The sequence below is a fragment of the Solea solea genome, chromosome 6 (genome assembly GCF_958295425.1).
Source record: "Solea solea chromosome 6, fSolSol10.1, whole genome shotgun sequence".
Classification (NCBI taxonomy): Eukaryota; Metazoa; Chordata; class Actinopteri; order Pleuronectiformes; family Soleidae; genus Solea; species Solea solea.
In genome coordinates, this window is record NC_081139.1 from 30,876,845 (window position 1) to 30,902,364 (window position 25,520).

The window sequence follows — 25,520 nt, forward strand, 5'->3', positions numbered from 1 at the left end:
AACAAGTACGACGGGCACAACTCGACTGTCTTTCTGAAGGTTTATTCCACATACACGATCAAGCAGCAGTCAGTTAGTAGTTAGACAGTTATTAGTTTGAAGTTAATTAGTTAGACAGCATCTTGTTAGTTACTAAGTACAGTCAATTAGGTTGTAAAACCGACAAGTCTTACAGGTTCTGATGATAGATAGATTTACAAAGGCGCATACAAAGGCAATATATAACAAAACATGGCTTTGACGATGCACCTTAAAGGCACTTTAAAGGCAACGGTGCTTTGATACCAGTTACAATAATGAACAGATAAATAGAATGAAAGACAAATAGCTTTGCCTGCTAGAAAGTTCTACACCTCCCACTTGGCCTACTGATTCTTAAATCCAAGTAGGCCACAACAACCACAAATTTTGCCTTTCGAAATGGCTACATCGCTGGGTACGAACGTGTTACACACAATTTTACCTTCCAAATGGGTACATAAAGCTACATCGCTGGGTATGAACGTATTACACACGATATGAATGACAGATACAAATGACAAATAAAGGTTTCACATTGTCCTTGACGACACAGTGGCACCCTTTACCGAAACACACCACCAGCCTCTCGTGGAGGATGGTGGAGGGGGGGTCTTGATCCTTTTTCTTTCCGAAACACACCACCACCTCTCGTGGAGGATGGTGGAGGGGGGGGGGTCTTGATCCTTTTTCTTTCTGAAACACACCACCACCCTCTTGTGGAGGATGGTGGAGGGGGGGTCTTGATCCCTTTTTCCGAAACACACCATCATGTGGTGGGGAATCTATTTCTGTTCCTCCACTGGTAACAGAACCACCAGCCTTCTGACATCTCTGTGAAGGATGGTGGAGGGACAGTTCACCTTCTCTTTGCCTTTCCCACTTTGTCCACTGAAAGCCGGGCAACTTTGGCACGTCCTCACTTTCACATCTCGTACTATGCCTTTCACATCAGGATGGGCCTCCACAACTCGACTGAGCCTAAACTGGCCTCTCAGTGCATTCTGGTCAGCCAACCACACTTAGTCTTCCACTGTGACGTTCCTTGCGGGTGCGTGCCACTTCTGTCGAACGAAGAGGCCCGGGCCCGCCAGCTGGCTCCACCGCTTCCAGAACTTGTCGACCTCGATCTGGACCGCTCTCAGGCGCGCCAGGGGGTAAGTCAGGTATTCGAACCCTCGAGAGTCCCCGCTAGGCCCAGCACGGCCAAGCAGAAGTGAGTTGGGAGTGATGACTCCTACAGTCTCGTCTTGTACCTGGACTCTTGCGCCGATTGGTCTTTCGTTTGACAGATTAGCTGCCAGGTAGAGGAGAGTCTGGAACTCCAGTGCTGTCAGGTGACTTTCCACCCCGATGTTGCTCAACGCTCTCTTGAGCGTATGGACTGCTGCTTCAGCTGCTCCGTTTCGATGGGGAGAGTCTGCTGGGTGAAACACCCACGACCAGTCGGTCCCAGCGGCGGTTGCTTTCTTCTGGACTTGATCCTTGTCGATGTTGTTCAGGAATTCGTAGAGCTCCTTTAAAGCTGGCTTGGCGCCCACGAAGTTGGTCCCTTGATCCGACCAAAGTTTTCTTGGGTGGCCCCTGAGAGCTGTGAAGCGCTGGTACGCCTTTAGGAAGCCATCCGTTGACAGGTCTTCCACGATGTCAGCATGCAGTGCCCTGGAAGCCATACAACTGAATACTACTCCCCAGACTTTCATCTTTGTTCTTCGCTTTACAGTGTCTCTGACAACGTAGGGGCCAAAGAGATCCAGTGCTGTTAGCTTAAACGGTGCGGCTGGTTCAGATCGTTCACTAGGAAGCTCACTCATCTGTTGCCTGCATAACCTTGCCTTGGTCTTTCGACAGTGCACGCAGGAGCCGATGATGCTTCTTGCGATTCTTGGCCCCTGTACTACCCATGCTTTGGACCTCACTCTGAGGAGTGTGCCAGCGATGCCTTCATGGTTGGCTCCGTGGACTCCCCGTGTGAGGAGGGTGCTGATCCAGGCATTATATGGGACCAGGGGTACTCCGGGGTTTCCCAGGGTGATGGCTTGGACTCTGCCGTAGCACCGCAGGAGCCCCGAAGCTTCGTCCTTGTTGACGACGAGTCTGTTCTTTATTCCCCGCCTCACAGTGTCTCTGATGACGTAGCGGGATGACGTAGGGGGATCTTGGAATGCAGTTTCAAGTTCGTTCACTGTCAGTACTACCTCCCACTTTGCTGGAATAGGGGCTCTCCCTATACGAGCAACCCACTTCTTTACAGCCTTTCGGGCATAACTGACCCCCCCACAGAGCTTAGCTAAAGGGTTGTATCTTTTCAGACCCACTTGGACTATGAGTGTGGCTCCCCACAGTGTCTCATCTTTCTTGGTCTCATCAGGGATCGATTTTGTCTCATATCCTGCCGACTGGAGCCCTGCTAGAGACCTGCTATCTCCATCTGTGAAATTCCGGCCTTCACTACCGGAATTTAACAACTTCTGCGCTTGGGTTCTGGTGAGAGCTGCTGTAAAGTCTTTCTTCTGGAGTTTACTCACTGTCTCTGTAGCATCGGCCGCCACTTTTGCTGCAGATTTCATAGGCCAATCTTTAACTGGACTAGACAGGAACTCGGGACCCTTCTGCCACGCGGAGTTTTCGTCTAGTCGCTCGGGTGAACACCCTCTCGTGACGAGATCAGCGACGTTGTCTTCACCTGGGATCCACCACCAATCAGTTACAGGCCCAGCCTTCTGGATCTCCCCGACCCTATTTGCAAAGAATGTTTGAAATCCGTAACTGTCTCGCTGGATGGCTCCCAGCACAGTCTGACTGTCTATGAAGTGGTACCACTTTTCTACAGCCAATCTTCCATGCTTCAGCATGTATTCCTTCAGGCGTGCGCCGAAGAAAGCCCCACAGATTTCGGCTTTGACTGCGTCGCCTTTCTGGTTTAAGGGGGTTAACTTGGCTTTTGAGTCCACCAACCGGGTAACTACACCATCTGACGTTTCCCATCGCAGGTACAGTACGGCGCCGTAAGATTCACAGCTTCCGTCAGAGAATGTGATTCCCCAGGGCTCGCCCCTCCAGCCGGAGGGTGTGAGGCTTCTGTGGAACTTGATGCTCCCCAAGCGAGTGTACTCCTTGAACAGCTCGATTGGTTTCCCTCGGAGTTCGTCAGAGAGGGACTCATCCCAAGTGTCCTTAGTGAACTTGCCAGCCTCCTGGGAGGCCTTCCTCACAGGAATCACACCTTTTTGCTTCACAGGTGTTGTTAGATCGATTGGGTCGTACAATCCAGTGATCTGGCTCAGTAGGACGCGACGAGTTAATGGGATTGGTGCTTTTCCATCCACTTCTCCTTCAGTAAGGAGAGTCATTTGGTCAGGCTTTGCCTCGTCCTTCCTCCCACTTTGACCAGACCGTACCCAGGGCTTGAGGTAGAAGCCCCTTGCTTTCAGGATCTTCTCCACTCCCTCTAGAATCTTATCTAAGTGTTGTGAATCGTTGTGTGACACGAGAAGATCATCAACGTAAGCGTCCTCTTCGATGACTCTCCTCTCCTCCACCATGTCGGTGAATTGGGGTAACTTCGCAGTCTCCCGCATGGCCACTTGTGCGATGCACCCAGCGGGTTTGTCTCCCATTCTCACTCTAACAACGGCATAATCCTCAATTTCATCAGAAGGAGAGTCTCTCCACAGGAATCGGTGTACATGGACTTCTTGTTCCTCCAACCACACCGAGTTGTACATCTTGGTGATGTCGCCAATGGCGGCATGTCTACCTTCCCTAAATCGGAGAACTGCTCTGATGGGATTGAGTACGTCCGGACCTTTGAGCAAAATACTATTTAAGCTCACTCCTCTGCCTTTCCAGCTGTCCATCACGTCCTTGGTAAGCTTGACTGCGGCTCCTCTTTTCACCATCTCGTGAATCTGATGTCATCAGGAACATTGCTTCTACGGCCTTCCTGTTGTTGGGAAGGGATGCCGGGTTTTCTTTCCAGGGGTACTTTGCGTCCCAGTGCGGCTGGTAACAGTGAGTGTCACTCTCTTTAAAGGTTAAGCCTGCCTTTATCACTTCAAGCTCCTTTTCGTCAGCAAGGGTCATCTCCTTCCCTCCCGGTGGGCACTTTCCACAACGGCACCCTTCACAGGCAGGGTTGCAGGCAGCGCCGATGCTGTCCCATCTCAGCCATTCCAGGATCTCTTTATTGCACATACCCGTCCTTAGGTACTGTTAGGTCGCCCTTACTTTTTCAATAAAACGAGGGTGCCTGCCACTCACAGTTTTGCCCAGAGGGCCGTCCCACAACACCAAATTACCGATCTCTTGCAATTTGTTTGGGGCTAGGGAGCTTTCTCCAGCGCCAATTAGTAGCTCGATGCTTTCTGGGCGAGTCAGCTCTCCCGGTTCAACTCCCGAGAAGAACTTCTCCAAGCCCTCTGATGTCACTAAGTGACTCACTCTCGCGATGGTGTCCAACCCATAGCAGTTCAATTGGCGAAGCCTCAAAGTCCTTTGCGAAGTCCAGACCTTTATTGTTACAAGATACCTTTTTGTTTGTATTATCTCTTTGAATGTCTTTACTCCATGCAAGGCAATTAGGACAGGTTCACCAGTTAATCCGAGTTTCTCTGCGACTGGGTGTGTTATGTAATTCGTGTCTGAGGCAAGGTCGAGCATAGTTCCAACGCTGTTTCCCCCTTTTGCTGTGACGAACATAAGCATCATGAGGATAGGGCGTTTTGGCTTGACTATACACAGCTTTAGTATGTTCCTGTCGGTACACACAGTCATTGTCACCTTATTTGTGTAGGCTTTGCGCACTCTTTCTAGCTGGTCAGGCGACAATCCTATTTGGGCGAGCGCAGCCTCCCGCTCCACTGTGGAACCGCGAGGTCTCCCCGACTTTGCAGTAGCCTTCGGGCAGAGAAGATAGTGGTGATCTGCTGGGCTGTCCATACACCTCACATTGGTACAGAGGAACCTTGCATTGCAGGGACCGTCTGCTTTGTGGTTATCTAGGCATTTTTTGCATGATCTTGCTTTTTCTACTAGGACCTTTCTTTCCGATGGGGAAGCTTTCCTAAACGTGGCACAGCGGAACAGTTCATGCTCTCCCTCACCGCACAAGGCGCAAAGTTTCTGCTTGTTATCGCCGGTACAGGTTATGACTTAAGTTGCAGTTGCTCTAGTGAACGCCGTCCTCTCCCTCTTGCAATCAGCTGACTTCTCACGGTAATTGGGCCTTTCAGAAGCATGAGTAGGGCGTGGCCTGCTGGATTCACTGGGCAAACGCGCCAGTCTTCTAAGTATCTTCTTTTCGCTTTGCAAGAACAGTAGAAGTCTCTTGATACGAGTCCCCGGGGAGAGCATTTTGCTCGGCGTTGCACTCCTCTTTGAGCCACTGAGTTTGCATACTTTTAGGGAGTCTGCTCTCCAATGGCCCCATCACTATGGGATTATTCATAGCTTCTTCCCACCCTAAGTCTGTTAGATCTGATACTGCATTCTCCAAATCTGAGACCAACTCTAGTGTCTCCCTAGGGTGAGGATCCTTCACAACCGGTTTGGAATGTAATTCCAACAAAATGTCTTCTACTGTGGCTGCTATATCGCCGTAGCAGCTCTCTAGTTCTTTCAAAACGTCGCTTACATCCTTGCAACGAGACAATCGGAGGTCCTTCCTTACGGGCTCACTTATGCTTTCCAACAGCTGAAGCCTCTTAATCTCTTCTGATCTTGAGGGATCCGCATGAGCCTGGAGCTTCGCCCATTCAGCCTTCCAGCGCCAATACTCTCTACTCTCTCCAGAGAATTTGGGTAAGTTTATTGGTGTGAATCTTATTTGGGCAAGGGAATTGTTCATACCAAAGTTGCTAGCATTTACTGTGCTCTCTTGTGCCATGCTGGTGTTAGCAGGAGCGGTATGAAACCTTGGTGATCGTGGTGTACTAGTGAGGGTTGGAGGCTGAGCGAAACTGACAGTAGGTCCGTGATTAGGTTGTTGAGACCATTGAGGGGGCTGGTGAGGGGGGCTGGTGCCACATCCAGTCGATTTTTCTGCACCTAGACAACCAGCGTTGACATTAAGGCGGTTAATACGTGTTGTTAGGCTCCGCTGCGTATTTGACCGTCTCCGCTGCAGACTTTCCAGATCTGGCTTGTCGTCTGCCATTTTACTTCTTTGAACTCCTGACTCACTCCGGAATTGGAATTGATTGGAGTTGACTCTCTGGTTCGTTGCCAATGACTCGTTCAAAGGATTCAGTTCTTTGCAAACGACACGTCCATGAATGGCACAAGAATGTCCACGCCCCAAGCTGTCGACGTCACAATGTCACAGTCTGTGAGGCTCTTTGCCCAGAAGAGCTTTGTATTCCTTGTGCAATCTTCACAGCCTTTCACTCGGCTGCGGCACCTTTAATCCTTCAACGGCTCCGTAAACTCTTTGCTCCGGCTCCTCCGTTTTAGTGATTCCTTTAATCCTTCAACGGCTCCGTAAGCTCTTTGCTCCGGCTCCTCCGTTTTATTGATTGCTTTAATCCTTCAACGGTCCCGTTAGCTCTTTGCTCCAGCTTCTCCGTTGAGTGATTCACGACTGATTCACTTCACCAGCGTCCTGGTACTTCACGATTGTCGTCCTCCGCTCGGCAGTCCGTACTACCACGGATTTACAACTGTCCAGATTTCTGCTGGCTGGTCTTTCCAGCTCAATACTCCCTTCTGGAAAGGGTAACCAGAACAAGTACGGCGGGCACAACTCGACTGTCTTTCTGAAGGTTTATTCCACATACACGATCAAGCAGCAGTCAGTTAGTGGTTAGACAGTTATTAGTTTGAAGTTAATTAGTTAGACAGCATCTTGTTAGCTACTAAGTACAGTCAATTAGGTTGTAAAACCGACAAGTCTTACAGGTTCTGATGATAGATAGATTTACAAAGGCGCATACGAAGGCAATATATAACAAAACATGGCTTTGACGATGCACCTTAAAGGCACTTTAAAGGCAACGGTGCTTTGATCCCAGTTACAACAATGAACAGATAAATAGAATGAAAGACAAATAGCTTTGCCTGCTAGAAAGTTCTACAGTGACTGTGTGTGTGTGTGTGAGACTGTGTCTGTGTGTGCGTGTGTGTGTGTGACTGTGTGTGTGAGTGTGTGTGTGTGTGACTGTGTTTGTGTGTGTGTTTAAGGAGTTTATTTTATTCATCAGTGAATAAAATGAGTTTAATGTAAATGAAATGAAAGTTCAAAAAAACAACAGCAGCTTCAGTCAGTGAACTCACTCCAGAGTCTCCAGTCTACAATGTGGACTCTCCAGTCCGGAACACAGCAGCTTCACTCCTGAATCCTGCAGCTGGTTCCAGCTCAGTTTCAGTTTTCTCAGGTGAGAGGGGTTGGACTTTAGAGCTGAGGCCAGAGAAGAACAGCTGATCTCTGTCAAACTGCAGTCCCACAACCTGAATAAAGAATAAAACATGAAACTTTAGAACAATGTGTGTGTGACTGTGTCTGTGTGACTGTGTGAGTGTGTGTGACTTTGTGTGTGTGACTGTGTGTGTGTGCGTGTGTGTCTGTGTGTGCGCGTGTGACTATGTGTGTGTGTGTGTGTGTTTAAGGAGTTTATTTTATTCATCAGTGAATAAAATGAGTTTAATGTAAATGAAATGAAAGTTTAAAAAAACAACAGCAGCTTCAGTCAGTGAACTCACCCCAGAGTCTCCAGTCTACAATGTGGACTCTCCAGTCCAGAACACAGCAGCTTCACTCCTGAATCCTGCAGCTGGTTCCTGCTCAGGTCCAATTTTCTCAGGTGAGAGGAGTTGGACTTCAGAGCTGAGGCCAGAGAAGAACAGCTGATCTCTGTCAAACAGCAGTCCCACAACCTGAATAAAGAATTTAAAGTGTTTTGTTCAGCAGGTGAATTTTAATGTGTGAGTCAAATATCAGCTGTGAGGATGAAAATGTATCTGAACATTTTCTACAGTGTATTTAGAAAGCATGAGTCATGTGACTGTGAGACACGCGAGTGTGTGAAGGTTCAGTTCAAGTGAACGTGAAGAATAAAGACGTTTGACGCAAAGAAACAGCAGCAAAATGACAAAGAAGTCACAGGTGAATTTCAACACAGCCTCACTTTTCACATCAAGTTCAACTCAATGAAATGAATCAATGATAAGAAGCAGAAACAGGTGGAGTCTGTGTGCAGGCTGTACACTGAGAGGTTCAATACTGCCCTCTACACTTCAAAGTCCTGAATCACACTTCTTCTCAACATCTTTACAATTCTATATTTTACACTTGATTTGATTCTTTGATTCATCTGTGTTTAGTAAACCAGCTTAAAGGTGCATTACCACCACCTTTATTGCTGCAAAGAATTCTGGGACACGGTCGTCCGCCAAACATACACCAGATGACGAGTCATGTGACAGTTGGGACACGCCCACGTCACGGTGCTGTGACACATGTTGACAACATCTGGACCATGAGTCCACACTTGGAGGATCCAGCCTTATGAACTGAGACACAGCTGATTTGAAGATGAGAGGAAGCTCCTGTTTGTTTGTAAACAGTCACAGCTATGACATCATCAACAACACTCATTCTGATTGGCTACATGTGAACGTGTCAGAGGAGAAAGTGAAAAACATCAAGTTCAGTCAGAAAAGGTCAAAGCTGCGACTGACGTGAAAACTACAGCGACTGAAACACTTTAGAAAACAAAAAACACGTCAGCTGTGAAAAGATCCTGATTCTACATCTGAGGGAAGAAAAAGTGGAAACATGGAACAACCATCACTGATTCAACTCATGTGACAACATGAATGACTTTCAGTTGTGGATGAAACATCTGACATTTACAACAGTAACAGAGAGTCAGTGAACTCACCACAGAGTCTCCAGTCTACAATGTGGACTCTCCAGTTCAGAACACAGCAGCTTCACTCCTGAATCCTGCAGCTCGTTCTCACTCAGGTTCAGGTCTCTCAGGTGGGAGGAGTTGGACTTCAGAGCTGAGACCAGAGAAGAACAGCTGATCTCTGTCAATCTGCAGCCCCTCAACCTGAATAAAGAATAAAACATGAGACTTTAGACCAGGGGTTCTCAACCTTTTGCAAGCTGGGCCCCTCCAAAGCTGGTTCATTGCAGTTTACAGAAGCTTGCAGGCGATGTTCATGTGAGACCTGAGCCTGCTTTGCCTTGCAAAGATCCTCAATTCTTGCGGTAATTCTTGCATTTCAACTACAAATAAAGTACCTACTTAATGTGGGCGGAGTCATCACTGCACGGCTGAGTGAAACTGCTGTGACTTTGTTTTATACGCGACACACACACACACACACACACCCGAGTGACTAGTGACTTTACCCCAGTCCCTGTGACGGGACTCTGGCCAGTCAGCGGCCGGCAGTCTGACCAATCATCGCATAGTTCCTGCTTAGTGCTTGGAACCTCGCAGGAGCAGGTACTAAAAATAGTACCTGGTACCAAAAAGTCGCCATGAGGATGATTTATTTGTTTGTTATAATAATCCAACCACTTGCATTTCGACATGGGGGGAATTTTCGGGATTTTTTATTTTTTTTCCTTCCCATCCTGTAGCCTACTCGCGCCCCCCCCGTAAGGAGTTTATTTTATTCATCAGTGAATAACATGAGTTTATTGTAAATGAAATGAAAGTTTAAAAAAACAACAGCAGCTGATTTGAAGATGAGAGGAAGCTCCTTTTTTTTGTTTCTATTATTTTATTGTCAACACGTAAAGACAGCAGCACAAGTATGTGAACCTAGTTCTTTAAGTTTCTACCATGAGATCTTTTTTTTTTTTTTTACTTTTTAACTTTTTATTCAAGACTAGGAACATACAGACATTTAGCCACAAGGATATACAGAAATTAGTATATACAGATTAATACAAAGTGCATATCAGTAAAACATGAAACAAGTAATACAAATCACATATATACGAAATAAAAAACATAAAAACAAATGCAATTTAAATAAAAAATGAAATAAATAAACACACAAAAAGAAAAGCCATAATGTCTTAAATAGGGGCTACGGAAAAGAACTCATGGAAATACAGTAATGTGCGCTGGCACTTTTTTTGTTTGACATAGAGGATAAAGTATCTATGTACAAGTTGAATTCAACTGTGAAACTGTTCATGTTAGGGAAGGATTTAGAGAATCGTGCTTTATGAATATTGAATTTGCCAATTGCAAGAATGAGATTTGCCATGTGATTTAAAGATCTGTTGCTACAATTCAATTCAGTGACAATATCCTTTGGGGCAATTGCTATGACATGACCAGTCCTGTTCTGAATAAACTTCTCTACGTCTCTCCAAAAAACAAAAGAAAAGGGGCAGTGATAAAACAGATGTAAAGTCGTTTCTGGCTCAGTTTTGCACTTTAGCATCAATGTCAACACATTTGAAATGATTGTGTTACACGGGTAAATATGATGTAAGATTTTGAAATGAACTTCTCTGATTTTATTCCAAACACAAAACTGAAAGGGGCATAACCATGCTTTGCGCCACTTTATATGATCAAATTGTGAATTCCAGAAAGATTTGCTTTTGGGTGAAATCTTGTTCTAGTTTTGAATCTCTTTCCTTATATGTTTGTTTGTACACTTTACATCTGTTAATGGTATCCCACCAATAAGTAGAGAAGGCACTTGAGGATCAATATTTTGATGGCCAAGGTGACATTTCATTCATTCAATTATGCCTGTGGGAATAGCTGGCATTACAGAAATCAACTCTTTATAAATGATAGGAAAAGATTTTGTTCTTAGAAATTGTTCATAACTATAAAGATGACCTTTATTATCAAACAAAGCAGAAACATAGATAATACCCCTTTCAATCCAGGCCTCCTTATATAGACTTTTCTTGTTAATGTAACACCTGAATAGTTATTATAGTTTATTTTACAGATTCTGTTACAGAAGACTGTTGTTTAACTACGTTTTACGCTGCCAGCAGAGGGCAGAGTCAGAAAACGATGACTGTCAGCCAAGTAGTGGAGGAGAGTTGTTTGTTTTTCTTTGTTGTTGGCCAGAGCGTGCTCGGGAGTGGGTTTGTTGTGCTAACTGAGGGATGTGTCGGTTTTGTTTATCTTTATGTTAATCCTGCTTGTGAGGAATAAAAGGTGAACTCATTCCTGCACCATATCATTGTCTTGTGAGTGGTGTAACATTAACAGTAATATCACTGTTATTCCAAATAAGAGTTTTATGTGGTGAAAAGTTGTGAATATAACACAGTTTCCAAGACAATAAAGCCTGTTGATGACATTTTGAGAGTTTTAGTGGCAATTTAGAGTCAGTCAGCTTTGCAGAGAGATTAGAAAACATATCTTTTGCTTGAATTGTTCTGTTTGGACCATAAACATTGCAAATAATAAACAGAAGGTTGTCCACCTTTAAGACCAATATAATCCATGGACCATCATCTGAGAAAGCGGAATCCAGCACATCACCATTAAATCTATTCAAAAGAACTGCAACTCCAGCTGAATTATTTGAGCCATGAGAAAAAAAAACTGTCCCCCCACTGAGACTTCTAAAATCTTTCATCATCTCTAGATGAATGAGTTTCTTGCAAAAAAAATTTAACATAACCCTTAAAGTCCAGAACCCATTCTAAACTTAACAATTCACCTTTTTTCCTTCAATATAGGCTTCTGGACCACGAAAACCAGCACGTTTCCCTTGCTTTCTGGCAGCTTCCACAAGCGGCCAGAGCTTGTTTCTTAACCATCTTGTCAGTTTGTGTCAAATCTTCCTTAACCAGTAGTTTCTTCTCCTTGAGAATCTCAGTGCCACGTGAAATCTTCCAGACTTTGTTTCCAAAGGATCTCATTGTGAACTGCACAATGACAGGTCGTGCTGCATTATCCAGGGGAACTCCAACTCTATGCACTGTGTCAACAAGAAAGCCCATCTTTTCTTTGTCTTCAGGTGCGAGCAGCACCCGCAACTTGATGATCTCCCCTCTGATGTTCTCTGCAGGTGTCTCTCCTAATCCATACATGTGGAGATTCCAGCATGTAAGAAAACCGCAAGAGGTGTCCATCAATTTACTTACAACGTGCTCTATCCTCACAGAGTAGCCATAATCATAATAGTTGGTTTAGTTGCCGTTTTTTGACGTGGTATAACTTATAGTTTGGGAGCTAACCGCAGACCAACCGCCCAGGTCGCCATCTTGAGCCAACCGAGGACGCTCCTGTTTGTTTGTAAACAGCCACAGCTGTGACATCATCAACAACACTCATTCTGATTGGCTACATGTGAACGTGTCAGAGGAGAAAGTGAAAAACATCAAGTTCAGTCAGAAAAGGTCAAAGCTGCGACTGACGTGAAAACTACAGCGACTGAAACACTTTAGCAAACAAAAAACACGTCAGCTGTGAAAAGATCCTGATTCTACATCTGAGGGAAGAAAAAGTGGAAACATGGAACAACCATCACTGATTCAACTCATGTGACAACATGAATGACTTTCAGTTGTGGAGGAAACATCTGATATTTACAACAGTGACAGAGAGTCAGTGAACTCACCCCAGAGTCTCCAGTCTACAATGTGGACTCTCCAGTCCAGAACACAGCAGCTTCACTCCTGAATCATGCAGATAGTTCTCACTCAGGTCCAGGTCTCTCAGGTGTGAGGGGTTAGACTTCAGAGCTGAGACCAGAGAAGAACAGCTGATCTTTGTCAATCTGCAGCCCCTCAACCTGAATAAAGAATAAAAGATGAGACTTTAGACAAAGTTGCTGCTTGAAACCAGTAGTATTGTTATTATTATTATTAATATGATACTATAATTAGGGTTCGAGCAACTGGGTTGCAAGAACCCTATTGTAATCGTAAGGATTATTGCAAGAACCCTATTGTATTCGTAAGGATTATTCTTCTTCTTCCGTTTCCTCTTCACCAAAGTAAATTGCGTTTTTGAGGCCCTGAACATGCCCCAAAACTCACCAATTTTTGCAAGCGCATCAGACCTGGTGTAAATTTACGTTTATATGTGTTTCGGGGAATGTGCGTTAAAAAATGAAAGTGGGCGGGGCAAATAACTGGTCCACCCCCTAAAACTTATGGGCCTGAGGAGCACGTTTAATGTACATGCACGAAACTTGGTACACGTGTTCCTTAGGTCGGGACTGTCAAAAAACCTAGGGAAGCCTAAACTCTTAAACTAACAGGAACTGTTACCGCCTCCTGGTGGTAACAGAAAATACACAATTTCGGTAATAACTTTTACAGACTTCATCGTATCATACTTAAAATTAGTGAAAACATTCAAAACACATGGTAGATGATGCGTGCTGAATATGATAACAAATCGTTCAACGGTGTTGCCATGGCAACACAGCAAAGTCTGATATTTGTGACAAAAAAACAAACTGCTACAACTTTGCGAATCCGAGTCCAATCCGAACCAAACTTGCTAGGATTGATGATAGTCTGGCCCTGAAGACGCCTATATGAAAATATTCACTTTCAAAAACAGCGCCCCCGGTGACAGCAGACACTATGACTCCTGGTATTTGAATTAACTAGTCCGAGAGCTTTTGTGCGATCACCTTTAAACTTGGTGAGGTCACTGTGAACAAGTTGAGGAGCTTAAGTTATCAATAGTTTTTCAAAATGTTGCATGGTGTACGAGATAGGGGGCGCCAAATGTTGGGGTTCATTCATATTTTTCACAACAAAAGGCGAAACTCTTATAACCCCTAAAACTTGTCCTCCTGAGGAGCACGTTTAATGTACATGCACGAAACTTGGTACACGCGTTCCTTAGGTTGGGGCGGTCAAAAAAGTCCACGCAGCCTATGCTCTAAAATGAACAGGAAAGTCGCCATCTTGGATTGAAAGTACATTTTTTGCCGATTTTGTCTATTTCGCACCAATGGTATTTGAACAAACTTGTCCTACAATTTTTATGGGATCACCTTCAAACTTAGTGAGGTCACTGTGGACAAGTTGAGGATCCAAAGGTATCAAAATCTTTTCAATAAGTATCATGGCGTACAAGAAAAAGGGCGGCAAAGTTGGCTATAATCACGATTCTTCGCAACACAACAATCTCTTATTACTTGCGATGGAAGGTCAGATCTTAACCAAACTTGTGACGATCCATGATGGGTCCTTGCTGAAGATGCCTATGCAAAGACTGTAAATTTCAAAAACAGCGCATCCTGGTGGTAACAGAAAATACAACAAATTCACAATTTCGCTTATAACTTTTACAGAGTTCATCGTATCAAACTCAAAATCAGTGAAAACATTCAAAACACATGGTCGATGACGCGTGCTGAATATGATAACAAATCATTCAACGGTGTTGCCATGGCAACACTGCAAAGGATTCACTCAAAACTCTTATAACTTTGCAATAGAAGGTCCCATCCCAACCAAATTTGCTAGGGTTCAAGATGGACCATGGCTGAAGAAGTCTATGCAAGTGTGTGGTTTGTTCGTGCAGTACCCTTTTTTCACCACATGATGGAGGCAGCTGCATACAAATCTATCAAATCTACTATTTACAGTTTTTCATGCTGCTCTAACAGGGATTGTTGTATCCACTTGAAACTTGATATGTGAGACCTCAGACCCGTCCGGAACATGTCTGTAAAGGATGACCTCCCTACAGGGAGTAGAACTCCCGAAACAGGAAGTAAAGTCTAACATTGTCCGATCTTCACGAAACTTTATATGTCAGTCAAGGGACCGTCCCTGAACACGTTTACGGACACACCTTTCACCCAACAGGAAGTCGGCCATTTTAAACAGGAAGTGCCCTCTAACTTAGCACAGGGACGCTGAAAATAGTCCGAGCTGAAAATAACTAGGACTGAAAATAACTAGTAACGCATGTGGTGAATGAACGGGAGATGAGCTAGAGGACTCGTGCGGCGACATGGGCGCATGGAGACTCACGAGCCCTCAAGCTCGAACCTGTTCATTACCGCTTTCGGTACTAGTTAAAGTTGATATCAGTCTAATGTTTATGTCTCATTAATAGATCATCAATAACATTGTAGTTGTATAAAAATGTCATAAGTCCTGTTTAAACTTAGAAGCTGACACAACTGTTATATTTCTGCCCCTGGTCTCTCTCTTCTGTCTCTACCTCATCTCCCTCTTTCACTTTCTCTCCCCCTGCTCTCCTCTGTCCTCCATTTTGTCCTTTCACCACTACCGGTCGAGGCAGATGCTGCACATGTTTGAGTCTGGTTCTGCCACAGATTTTCTCTCCACTGCCCCCTAGTGTTTGTTCATTGTGTAAACTGTTGGTTTCTCTTGTCTTTCTGTCTTATCATGAACAGAGACTTGAGAGAATGTTGTGATTTGGTGTTTTCATTCAGTTCAAAACAAGAATCACAACCAGCTGACAAATCTTCACATTCATCATTTAAAACATCTCAAGAAACAAACTGAGAAGAACGAGAAGAACTGACTTCTGTGTGTATTTGATAAACCAAACCATGAATCATCACTGACTGATGATGTTATTGATCATGTCTGAACTCACACAGCCCTCCTGCAGTTCCTCACACCTGGAATCAGTCTCTGTTTCCCCTGGTCTGATGTTCTGTACTTGTCCAGGTCCAACTCATCCAGAACCTCCTCAGACATCTGCAGCATGTAGGCCAGAGCTGAGCAGTGGATCTCAGAGAGTTCCTGTCTTCTGTTCTCTGACTTCATGAACTCTTGGATCTCCTGATGCACTGATTGCTCGTTCATCTCTGTCAGACAGTGGAAGATGTTGATGCTTCTGTCAGGTGAGATGTTGTCTGTGTTCATCTCCTTCAGGTTCTCAATGACCCTCTGGATGATTTCTGATTTTCTGTTCTGAGTCTGACCCAGCAGACCTCCTAAGAGTCTGTGGTTGGACTCCAGACAGAGTCCATGAAGGAAGCGAACAAACAGGTCCAGGTGACCATTTTCACTTTGAAGGGATTTCTCCATGGCTGCTTTCAGGAACACATCCAGAGAAGTGTAACCACCATCATCATCATCATCATCATTAACTTCTTGTTTGAAGAAGTCCTGCAGTACCTCTGTCTTCCTGTTGGTGAAACAGTGGAACATGTAGACTGCAGCCAGAAACTCCTGAACGCTCAGATGAACAAAGCAGTAGACTGATTTCTGGAAGATCACATTCTCTCTTCTGAAGATCTCTGTACAAACTCCTGAGTACACCGAGGCCTCTGTCACACTAAGACCACACCGCTCCAGGTCTTCTTGGTAGAACATGATGTCTCCTTTCTGCAGATGTTCAAAGGCCAGCCTCCCCAGCTTCAGAAGAAAGTCCCTGTCGGCCTCCGTCAGCTCCCGTGGACTCGTCTCACGTCCTTTATCGTACTTGTTTTTCTTCCACTTGGTCTGAACCAGCAGGAAGTGTGAGTACAGGTCTGTCAGGGTTTTGGGCAGCTCTCCTCTCTGCTCTGTGGTCAACATGTGCTCCAGAACTGTAGCACTGATCCAGCAGAAGACTGGGACTTGACACATGATGTGGAGGCTCCTGGACGTCTTGATGTGTGAGATGATTCTGCTGGACAGATCTTCAGTTCTGGATCTCTTCCTGAAGTACTCGTCCTTTTGGTCGTCTGTGAAGCCTCGTACTTCTGTTACCCTGGCAACACATGTAGGAGGGATCTGATTGGCCGCCGCAGGTCGAGAAGTTATCCAGACGAGAGCCGAGGGAAGCAGATTCCCATGGATGAGGTTGGTCAGCAGCACGTTGACTGATGACCTCTGTGTGACGTCAGAAACCAGCGTCCTGCTGCTGAAGTCCAGTAAAAGTCTGCTTTCATCCAGGCCGTCAAAGATGAACAAAGGTTTACAGACAGCGAACTCCTCTGCTCTGACCTTCTCTAATGTTGGATGGAAAACATGGAGCAGCGTGAGAAGACTGTGCTGCTGATCTCTGATCAGGTTCAGCTCCCTGAACGAGAGCACAATCAGCAGATTCACATCCTGGTTTTCCAAACCCTCGACCCAGTCCAGAGTGAACTTCTGCACCGAGAAGGTTTTTCCAACACCAGCGACGCCGTTGGTCAGGACGACTCTGATGCTCCCCTGCTGGTCAGGTAAGGCTTTAAAGATGTCGCAGCACTTGATGGGAGTGTCCTGGACCATCTTCTTCTTGGAGGTCGTCTCCAGCTGCATCACCTCATGTTGAGTATTGACCTCTTCACTCTGTCCCTCTGTGATGTAGAGCTCAGTGAAGATCCTGTTCAGGAGGGTTCTACTTCCTGTTCCTTCAGTTCCTTCAGTCACATGTTCAAATCTGCTCCTCAGACTGATCTTATGTTCATCTAGAACCTTCTGCAGACCAACATCTGCTGAAAGACAAGAGACAAAGAATGTGAGCAGCTGAGGATTATTTTCATCAGTGTCATGTTGTTCTGTGACGTTGTTGTTTTATGTTGTTTGTTGTCAAATGAAAAACTAAATTTTCACTTTAATGACTTGAATAACTTTATTCTGAAAGACTGAATCATTCTAGAAGAACTGTGATGATTGTGAAGGAAAGAGTATCATCTGCATACAAGAGAACAATCATGAAAGAAAAGCAGCAAAATGAGGGGAAACCTTCATTTCTTCAACCTGCAGGGGGCAGCAGAGAGTTACACTCCATCATGGAGTTAACATGAGTCACATTTTTAACTTTTAAACAGTTTTCTCCTGTTTTTCCATTTCTAAAGTCTGCTAGTGCTGATGGGAGCTGCTCTCCTTATGAGTCTTACCAAAGATGCCCTGTGGTCCACGTCCTGTCCTGGGTCTTTGTCCACACTGGGGACAGCAGGAGTCTCCTGGTGGACCAGACTGGTCCCAGTATGAGGAGATGCAGCGTCTGCAGAACCGGTGACCGCAGCTGGTGGAGACTGGATCCTTCAGGACGTCCTGACACAGAGGACAGCGGGACGTCTGCTTGTCCACAGCAAACTTGTCTCTGTGAAGACATTTCTTTATCACTGACACATCGGGGACAGGTGGACGGTGACACACTCTCTCTGACTCGTCAATGGTTTGACTCATTGATCCGTTTCATCAGATTCTGAATCAGTTCAGTTCAGTCTGTTGCTCACACACATTTAGTTCTTCTTCCTTCACAAAAGTCCAGTCAAATTCAATTTGAACCACAAATAAAAGAAATGAGCTGTTGATGTGAAGCTGCTTTCAGAGCTGCTCTGAAGTTTGGACGTTTTCCTCCAACAGATGGAGGTTATTTCTTATCTTAATTCAAGAGCATATCATATTGATTTGAGAGCATTATTTATTGAGTCTCTTACTTTGTCTCTGAGGCTCCAGGTTCATGACTGAAGTATAAAGGTGTTCCCATAGACTCATCACTCTTCACAGACAGACCGCTGGGTCCTGGAGACTCTGCTCTCTGTCTCTGGTTCTGACCTCTGCAAACACAAACATCACATGATCACTGATGATGATCTTTGTTTAGACACTTTGATCACAAAGCAGCCTCAGTGTCAGTGTGACCTCCAGAGTCTGGAGTGAAGGGAATGATGTTAGGTTTACAGCCTGTGGTCGCTGATCTTTGTGTAAAGATTGATCCTCTACAGCAGCGGTGGCAAACTGGCGGCCCACGGGCCATATGTTGCCCCTCAATCGATTACATGCGGTCCCCCCACTTAAATATCATGTTATAAGTGTGCATTTGGACTATCTGGGTATCTCATAGGACTACTGGAATTAAGCTAAGTATCACTTCTGTAGGTCTTTCTTATTTGGTTGCTATTTCATCAATTACTATTGTATCTAGCTGGGTTTCTTGACTTTTGACTTGTCTGTTTAGTTAAGGTGAAAGTTTGTTGTTGATATTTTGTCTGCTAGGTCAAAGAAAAAGTTGTTATTGTAGCTGTTTTGACATAGTTTCTATTGAGCCATTACCATCACCAGGTGTGAAGTTTCAATGGCTACAGGGGAGTGGCCAACACAGCTGAAGTAAGATTTAAACCAGACCCAAACCAGCATTTGTCAGTGTGCATTTGGACTATCTGAGTATCTCATAGGACTACTGGAATTAAGCTAAGTATCACTTCTGTCAAAGAAAAAGTTGTTATTGTTGCTGTTTTGACATAGTTTCTATTGAGCCATTACCATCACCAGGTGTGAAGTTTCACTGGCTACAGGGGAGTGGCCAACACAGCTGAAGTAAGATTTAAACCAGACCCAAACCAGCATTTGTCAGTGTGCATTTGGACTATCTGGGTATCTCATAGGACTACTGGAATTAAGCTAAGTATCACTTCTGTAGGTCTTTCTTATTTGGTTGCTATTTCATCAATTGCTATTGTATCTAGCTGGGTTTCTTGACTTTTGACTTGTCTGTTTAGTTAAGGTGAAAGTTTGTTGTTGAAATTTGTCTGCTAGGTCAAAGAAAAAGTTGTTATTGTTGCTGTTTTGACATAGTTTCTATTGAGCCATTACCATCACCAGGTGTGAAGTTTCACTGGCTACAGGGGAGTGGCCAACACAGCTGTAACCAATCTGCACCTAATCAGGTGTCTTTTAAAAAGCAGCACTCACTTTGAAGTGGCAGCTTCAGCGGCAGACTCTTCAGACGAAGACTCAGGAAGACAAAGACAAAGGAGTCTAAACCGGAGTCTAACAGGTACTAACGAGGCTAAGTACCTGTCTGCAAGTGTTTTCTACCTTTTACATATGTGCCTTTTTTCCATTCCTGTTCATGTCTCTTCTCATAGATACTACTAGAGATGGGCAAATGAAGCCTCATGACGCTTTTGAGGCTTCTTTCTGATTGTACCGAAAAAAGATTCGAAGCCTCAAAGCTTCAAAGAAAGACGCTACCAGTGACATCTAGTGGTCAGCTGCAATTATAGCAGCAATGAACCTCCAAATGATTCACACATCATTGATTCCAGTTCCAACACAAAAGCAATAAAGTCATTATTAAGCAGTTGTGTCTTCATTCTAAGAATCACTGTTCACACATTAGTGTTACTATAAAATGTCAATTGACTAATAAAATGTTAAATGTGCTGTCCTGTTATTACCTGTAATTACTTGAAACATGTGTTTTGGAGGTGTGACTGAGTTAGTGAGAAGTTTTTATGCAATTCAGTGGAAACCACTTATGGTTATGACTTATGATTGTGATGTAACATAATATGAAAAGATTCAAATGCAACATTGTAGAGGTACTTTTGTGAATATGTGAGATTGTGCTTGTGCTACAGTGTCAAAATAAAGTGAATATGTGCATAAGGGAAATGTGCTCAAGTAGGGTTGTCGCTGTCAAAGGTCTGTAAGAACGCAATGAGGCGGGGGGAACACTGGGCATCTCGGTCTCCTTAAAAAGAACGAAGCCGCGCCAAAGTTTCGAATCAGTCACCTCACTTCCGGTGGTTCGTTGTGACGTGTGAAGCTTCAAACGTCATCGGTCATGTGATCGCGGAGATTTGATACAAGCCTCGACACAGCGCTTCGGACCAGCCTGCTTCAGGAAGAGCGACACAAGCTCCAAAGCCTCGGTATCGTTTGCCCATCCCTAGATACTACAAACCTCACAATCACTCACAGCATCACCGTAACCTGTCCTCACTTATCTATCCCACCCGCTCCACACACATCCAACACCTTGTTGCAGGGGGCCTGTGGAACTGCCAGTCAGCTACCCGCAAGACTGAGTTCATCTCTGGCTTTGCTACTGAACAATGCCTGGACTTCCTTGCTCTCACTGAGACTTGGATAACACCCTCCAACACAGCCACCCCTGCAGCTCTCTCCTCCGTCCACTCCTTCTCCCACACACCCAGATCCACTGAAAGAGGTGGCGGGACAGGTCTGCTCATCAACCCCAACTGGACTTTCACTCTTTACCCACTGCCACACTTCTCTTCACAGTCGTTTGAATTTCATGCTGTAACTGTAACTCACCCAGTAAAACTCATCATTGTTGTCATCTACCGTCCACCGGGCCCATTGGGACACTTCTTGGAGGAACTAGATGTCCTCCTCTCAAACATCCCAGAAAATGGCCCACCACTTGTTCTTCTTGGTGACTTCAACATCCAGTCAGAGAAGTCATCCGATCTACTTCTTCTGCTTTCGTCTCTTTCTCTCTCACTTGCTCCTTCTCCACCAACTCACAAAGCTGGCAACCACCTTGACCTCATCTTCACCAGAAACTGCTCTACCTCCGACCTCAAGGTAACTCCACTTCATGTCTCTGATCATTTCTTCATTTCCTACTCTCTCCCACTCTCCCAATCTGATGATCTCATCTCATCAGATACTGCACTTGTCCATCGTAACATTCGCTCTCTCTCTCCCTCCTCTCTCTCCTCAACTGTTCTATCAGCACTTCCTTCAGCTGACTCCTTCTCCCTCATGCATCCCAACTCTGCCACTGACACCTTCCTCTCTACTCTGTCCTCCTCTCTTGACTCTCTCTGTCCTCTTACTTCACGGCGGGTTCGTAAGTCCTCCCCAGCCCCGTGGTTGTCTGACTCAGTGCGTGCTGAGAGAGCCACGATATGGGCAGCAGAAAGGAAATGGAGGAAATCAAAACACCCTGATGACCTGCTTTCCTATCATTCTCTTCTCTCCACCTTCACTGCCTCTATCTCTGCAGCCAAACAATCTTTCTATCAGACTAAAATTCAATCCTCTTTCTCTAATCCCAAAAAACTTTTCTCGATCTTCTCTAACCTCCTTGACCCCCCCACTCCCCCTCCTCCTTCCTCCCTTCTACCAATTCACTTTGTCAACTACTTCACAAAAAAAGTAGCTTACCCTACTCTCGTCCTATCTTCAAAACCAAACATACAGAGTATCCTGGAGAGGATCCGTGTCGGAACCCTGTCCTCTAGCTACTAGGGTCCCTCAGGGCTCCGTCTTGGGCCCTCTCCTCTTCTCTCTATACACCAACTCTCTTGGTTCTGTTATTCTCTCTCATGGTTTTTCCTATCACAGCTACGCCGATGACACCCAACTCATTCTCTCTTTTCCAAGCCCCGACACACATGTAGCAGAACGGATCTCCGCCTGTCTGACCGACATCTCTCAGTGGATGTCTGACCATCACCTGAGACTCAATCTCGACAAGACTGAGTTTTTTTTCTCCCAGGAAAGGGCTCTCCCACCACTGACCTGACCATCACCCTCGACAACTCTGTGGTAACTCCTTCTCATACCGCAAGGAACCTGGGTGTGACACTTGATGATCATCTCTCCCTCACTGCCAAAATTGCTGCAACAGCTCGATCTTGCAGATACATGTTGTACAACATCAGAAGGATACGGCCTCTCCTAACCCAGAAGGCGGCACAGGTTCTGGTCCAGGCTCTTGTCATCTCACGCTTGGATTACTGCAACTCCCTCCTGGCTGGTCTCCCTGCGTGTGCCATACGACCTCTGCAACTGATCCAGAATGCAGCAGCTCGACTGGTCCTTAACTTACCAAAATTCTCCCACACTACACCGCTCCTCCACTCCCTTCACTGGCTTCCTGGAGCTGCTTGCATCCGCTTCAAGACTCTAGTGCTTGCGTTCCATGCTACAAACGGATCCGGTCCAGTCTACATCCAGGACATGATCAAAACCTACACCCCAGCCCGCCCACTCCGCTCTGCATCGGCAAACCGGCTTGCTCCCCCCTCACTGAGAGGATCGCAGAGGCATTCGCAGAACTCAAGACTGTTCACTGTTTTAGCTCCCAAATGGTGGAACGAGCTCCCCATCAACATCCGGACAGCGGAAAGCCTCCACATCTTCTGCCGCTGACTAAAAACACATTTCTTCCAACTCTACCTTGACTAAGACGACGACGACAAAAAAAAAAAACAAAAAAAAAAAAAAAATAAAAAATTATATATCGCACTTGTGACTAGCACTTCATAGTTTGGCTTACTTGAAGCTCTTACTTACTTCTAGATCTTATTTGTACCCAATTGTTTAAATGCACTTATTGTAAGTCGCTTTGGATAAAAGCGTCTGCTAAATGACATGTAATGTAATGTAATGTAATGATACAAACATGGCCCACGACCTCACCTTGTTTTAAACACAGTGTGTAGCTGAGGCACAGCTGCCAGCGAGGTGATAGAATATATGTTTCTAGAACAGTAGTAATAAGACATTCGCTCATAATGATCACATTATTAAATTTATGACATAAAACATTCAATTACATATATAAATAAGCTTGTTAGGGACCGAGCCACGAATGGCAGTGGCTGAAACGGCTCCTGGCACAAATTTGTGTGAGGAAACCATTGTTATCCTTCTTATCATTATTATTATAATATGTATTATTATTATAATATGTATTATTATTATTATAATTATTATTAATATTATTATAATAATATTATCATCATTATCATTATTATAATGTGCCAATTTGTACTCGACACATGAAAGGTGAAAAGTTGTCAAAAGGTTTGGTGGATTCCAAAGTGAGGTCAGGGAACTGCTGCACTCCCCGACTCCCCATCATCAGTCCTAGTTTGATGGTTTCATTACAGTTGTCCACTGTTGAACTGTTCCCTCAGTTATTAATTTGTTTATTTGTATTGATTGTTTATTGATGTTGGGCAAACTTCATGTGTGAAAGTGACGAGCCACCTGTGATACTGAGCGTGTTCAATCAAAGCTGCGTCTGATTGCAGTTCATGAGCGTGGAGCAGAGTGATGGAGAAGAGCGTCTTCTTTCTTTTCCTTTAAGTTCGTGCTGATCTGGGTTCGCCACGTGTCGCCGCTGTATGACCTTGCTCTGCCGACATCCACGTTATTATTTGCGTCATTTGAAATAAATGTGTATTTGATAGTAACAGATTGATTTTGCATCATAAACAGTATCACAAAGTATACGTGTGATATCATGATGCAAGATTGTGTTTTAACTTGAAGCTCGTGCTACTGAACACTTGTTTTTTGACGACTCTATGTTCCGTAGTCCGGCCCCCTCTTGACCAGAATAGACGCTCATTGGCCCTCAGGTCATTAGAGTGTGACGGCCCTGCTCTACAGGTACAGTCAGCATTTAGACATGACGGTAGTCAGAAATCTACAGGACCTGATGGTTTCTCAGCCTCTGTGCTAAAAAACTGCTCTCCTGAACTTCATGATGCTTTCTGTGCAATCTTTGAAAAACTGACAGAGAATCCTGTTGTTCCAGAGCTATGGAAGCGTTCTATTATCATTCCTGTGCTGAAGCTCTCATGTCCGGCTGAAAACAACACAAACAAGTACAGGAAATACAGTGTTTCCAAAGAGTTATGGTCAATATGATCAAGCCTGCTATTTCTGAACATTTAGACAAAGATCAATACAATGGATGTCATCATGATGACGTGCAGTGAGTCATGTGACCCAAGGACAACTGCAGCTGGTTTAAAAACTCACAGCTGATGACAAATGACTTTGATGTCGTTGTAGAACCAATCACATGAATCTTTCTAGTGACTTTTTCACTCACTTCTAGTTGAGTTTTCCACTATTTATTGAGTTTTTTGCATTTGTGTTTCGCGCACAACAAAGTCTGTTGTTGTCTTGTTGTCAGTGCATTGTTACAAGTTTTCTCAGGATAAAAGTTTTTATGACGGTAAAATAGTGTGTGTGTGTGTGTGTGTGTGTGTGATTCTGTCTTTGTGAGGACACAGGTTTGGTTGTGACTTCTTCACAGGACAAAGTGTCTCTTACTTTGTCTCTGAGGCTCCAGGTTCATCACTGAAGTTATTAGGTTTGCCCATAGACTGGTCACTCTTCACAGACAGACCGCTGGGTCCTGGAGACTCTGCTCTGTACTCGTCTTCCTCCACACAACCACTCATCTGCTGGACTTCAGTCATTCTGAGACAAACACACACACACAGACACACACTGACACACACAGACACACAGGTCGATCACAGATTTACTGGTGCAGAAATGGAGAAGACGTGTGTCGCCAAGCAAACAACAGCTGATAATGAAAACTTATGAAGACATGAAACACAGAGACAAAGCCAGATCATTACAGACAGACTGAATGTATAAACCGTCCCAATATACAGATTTACAGAGAATAACTTGTTTTATACTGTAAAGTGTAAACCTCATATATAAAAAGCACGTCTTCTCTTTGTTGTTGTCATGAGTTTGTGCAAATGAGCTCCTCACTGACTTATCACTGCTCCACTGAAAGCATCATATTGAAAGCACTTTAAAGAGTTACCTCTCAGTTTGAGTGGAAAATCTCCTTCATGTTTCCTGGAGGACGTCTGATGTGGATCTGTGTTCAGTTCAGTGATCACACGAGAGAAAACTGTAACACATCAGGAGTTTTCTGTCAGAGAAGGTGTTTTATGAATCCTGCTGTTCATGTCACTTACATATTTGTGCCAGTAGATGGTGCTAGGCTACTCTGTATGTGACTGAAGGGCTGTTGTCTGCATTCAAGTCAGCTGATGAGCTCAGTTTTGAGAGCAAAAGTCAAATTAGATCCTGGATTACTTATTAA

The 25,520-nt window shown here is 44.7% G+C and overlaps 1 protein-coding gene across 1 annotated transcript in view; it reads right to left on the bottom strand.

The window, feature by feature from the left end:
* LOC131460188 (NACHT, LRR and PYD domains-containing protein 12-like) overlaps positions 1 to 25,346 on the bottom strand; it is a 366,580-nt gene extending 341,234 nt beyond the window's left edge. Inside the window, exons 1-5 of the mRNA XM_058630459.1 lie at positions 25,236 to 25,346; positions 24,722 to 24,901; positions 18,328 to 18,447; positions 17,782 to 17,987; positions 15,586 to 17,376 (exon numbers count right to left, since the gene is read on the bottom strand). Coding sequence (XP_058486442.1) covers positions 15,586 to 17,376; positions 17,782 to 17,987; positions 18,328 to 18,447; positions 24,722 to 24,870 — 2,266 coding nt within the window. The 5' untranslated portion in view covers positions 24,871 to 24,901; positions 25,236 to 25,346. The remainder of the gene's footprint in view (positions 1 to 15,585; positions 17,377 to 17,781; positions 17,988 to 18,327; positions 18,448 to 24,721; positions 24,902 to 25,235) is intronic.
* Between the last annotated feature and the right edge of the window lie 174 nt (positions 25,347 to 25,520).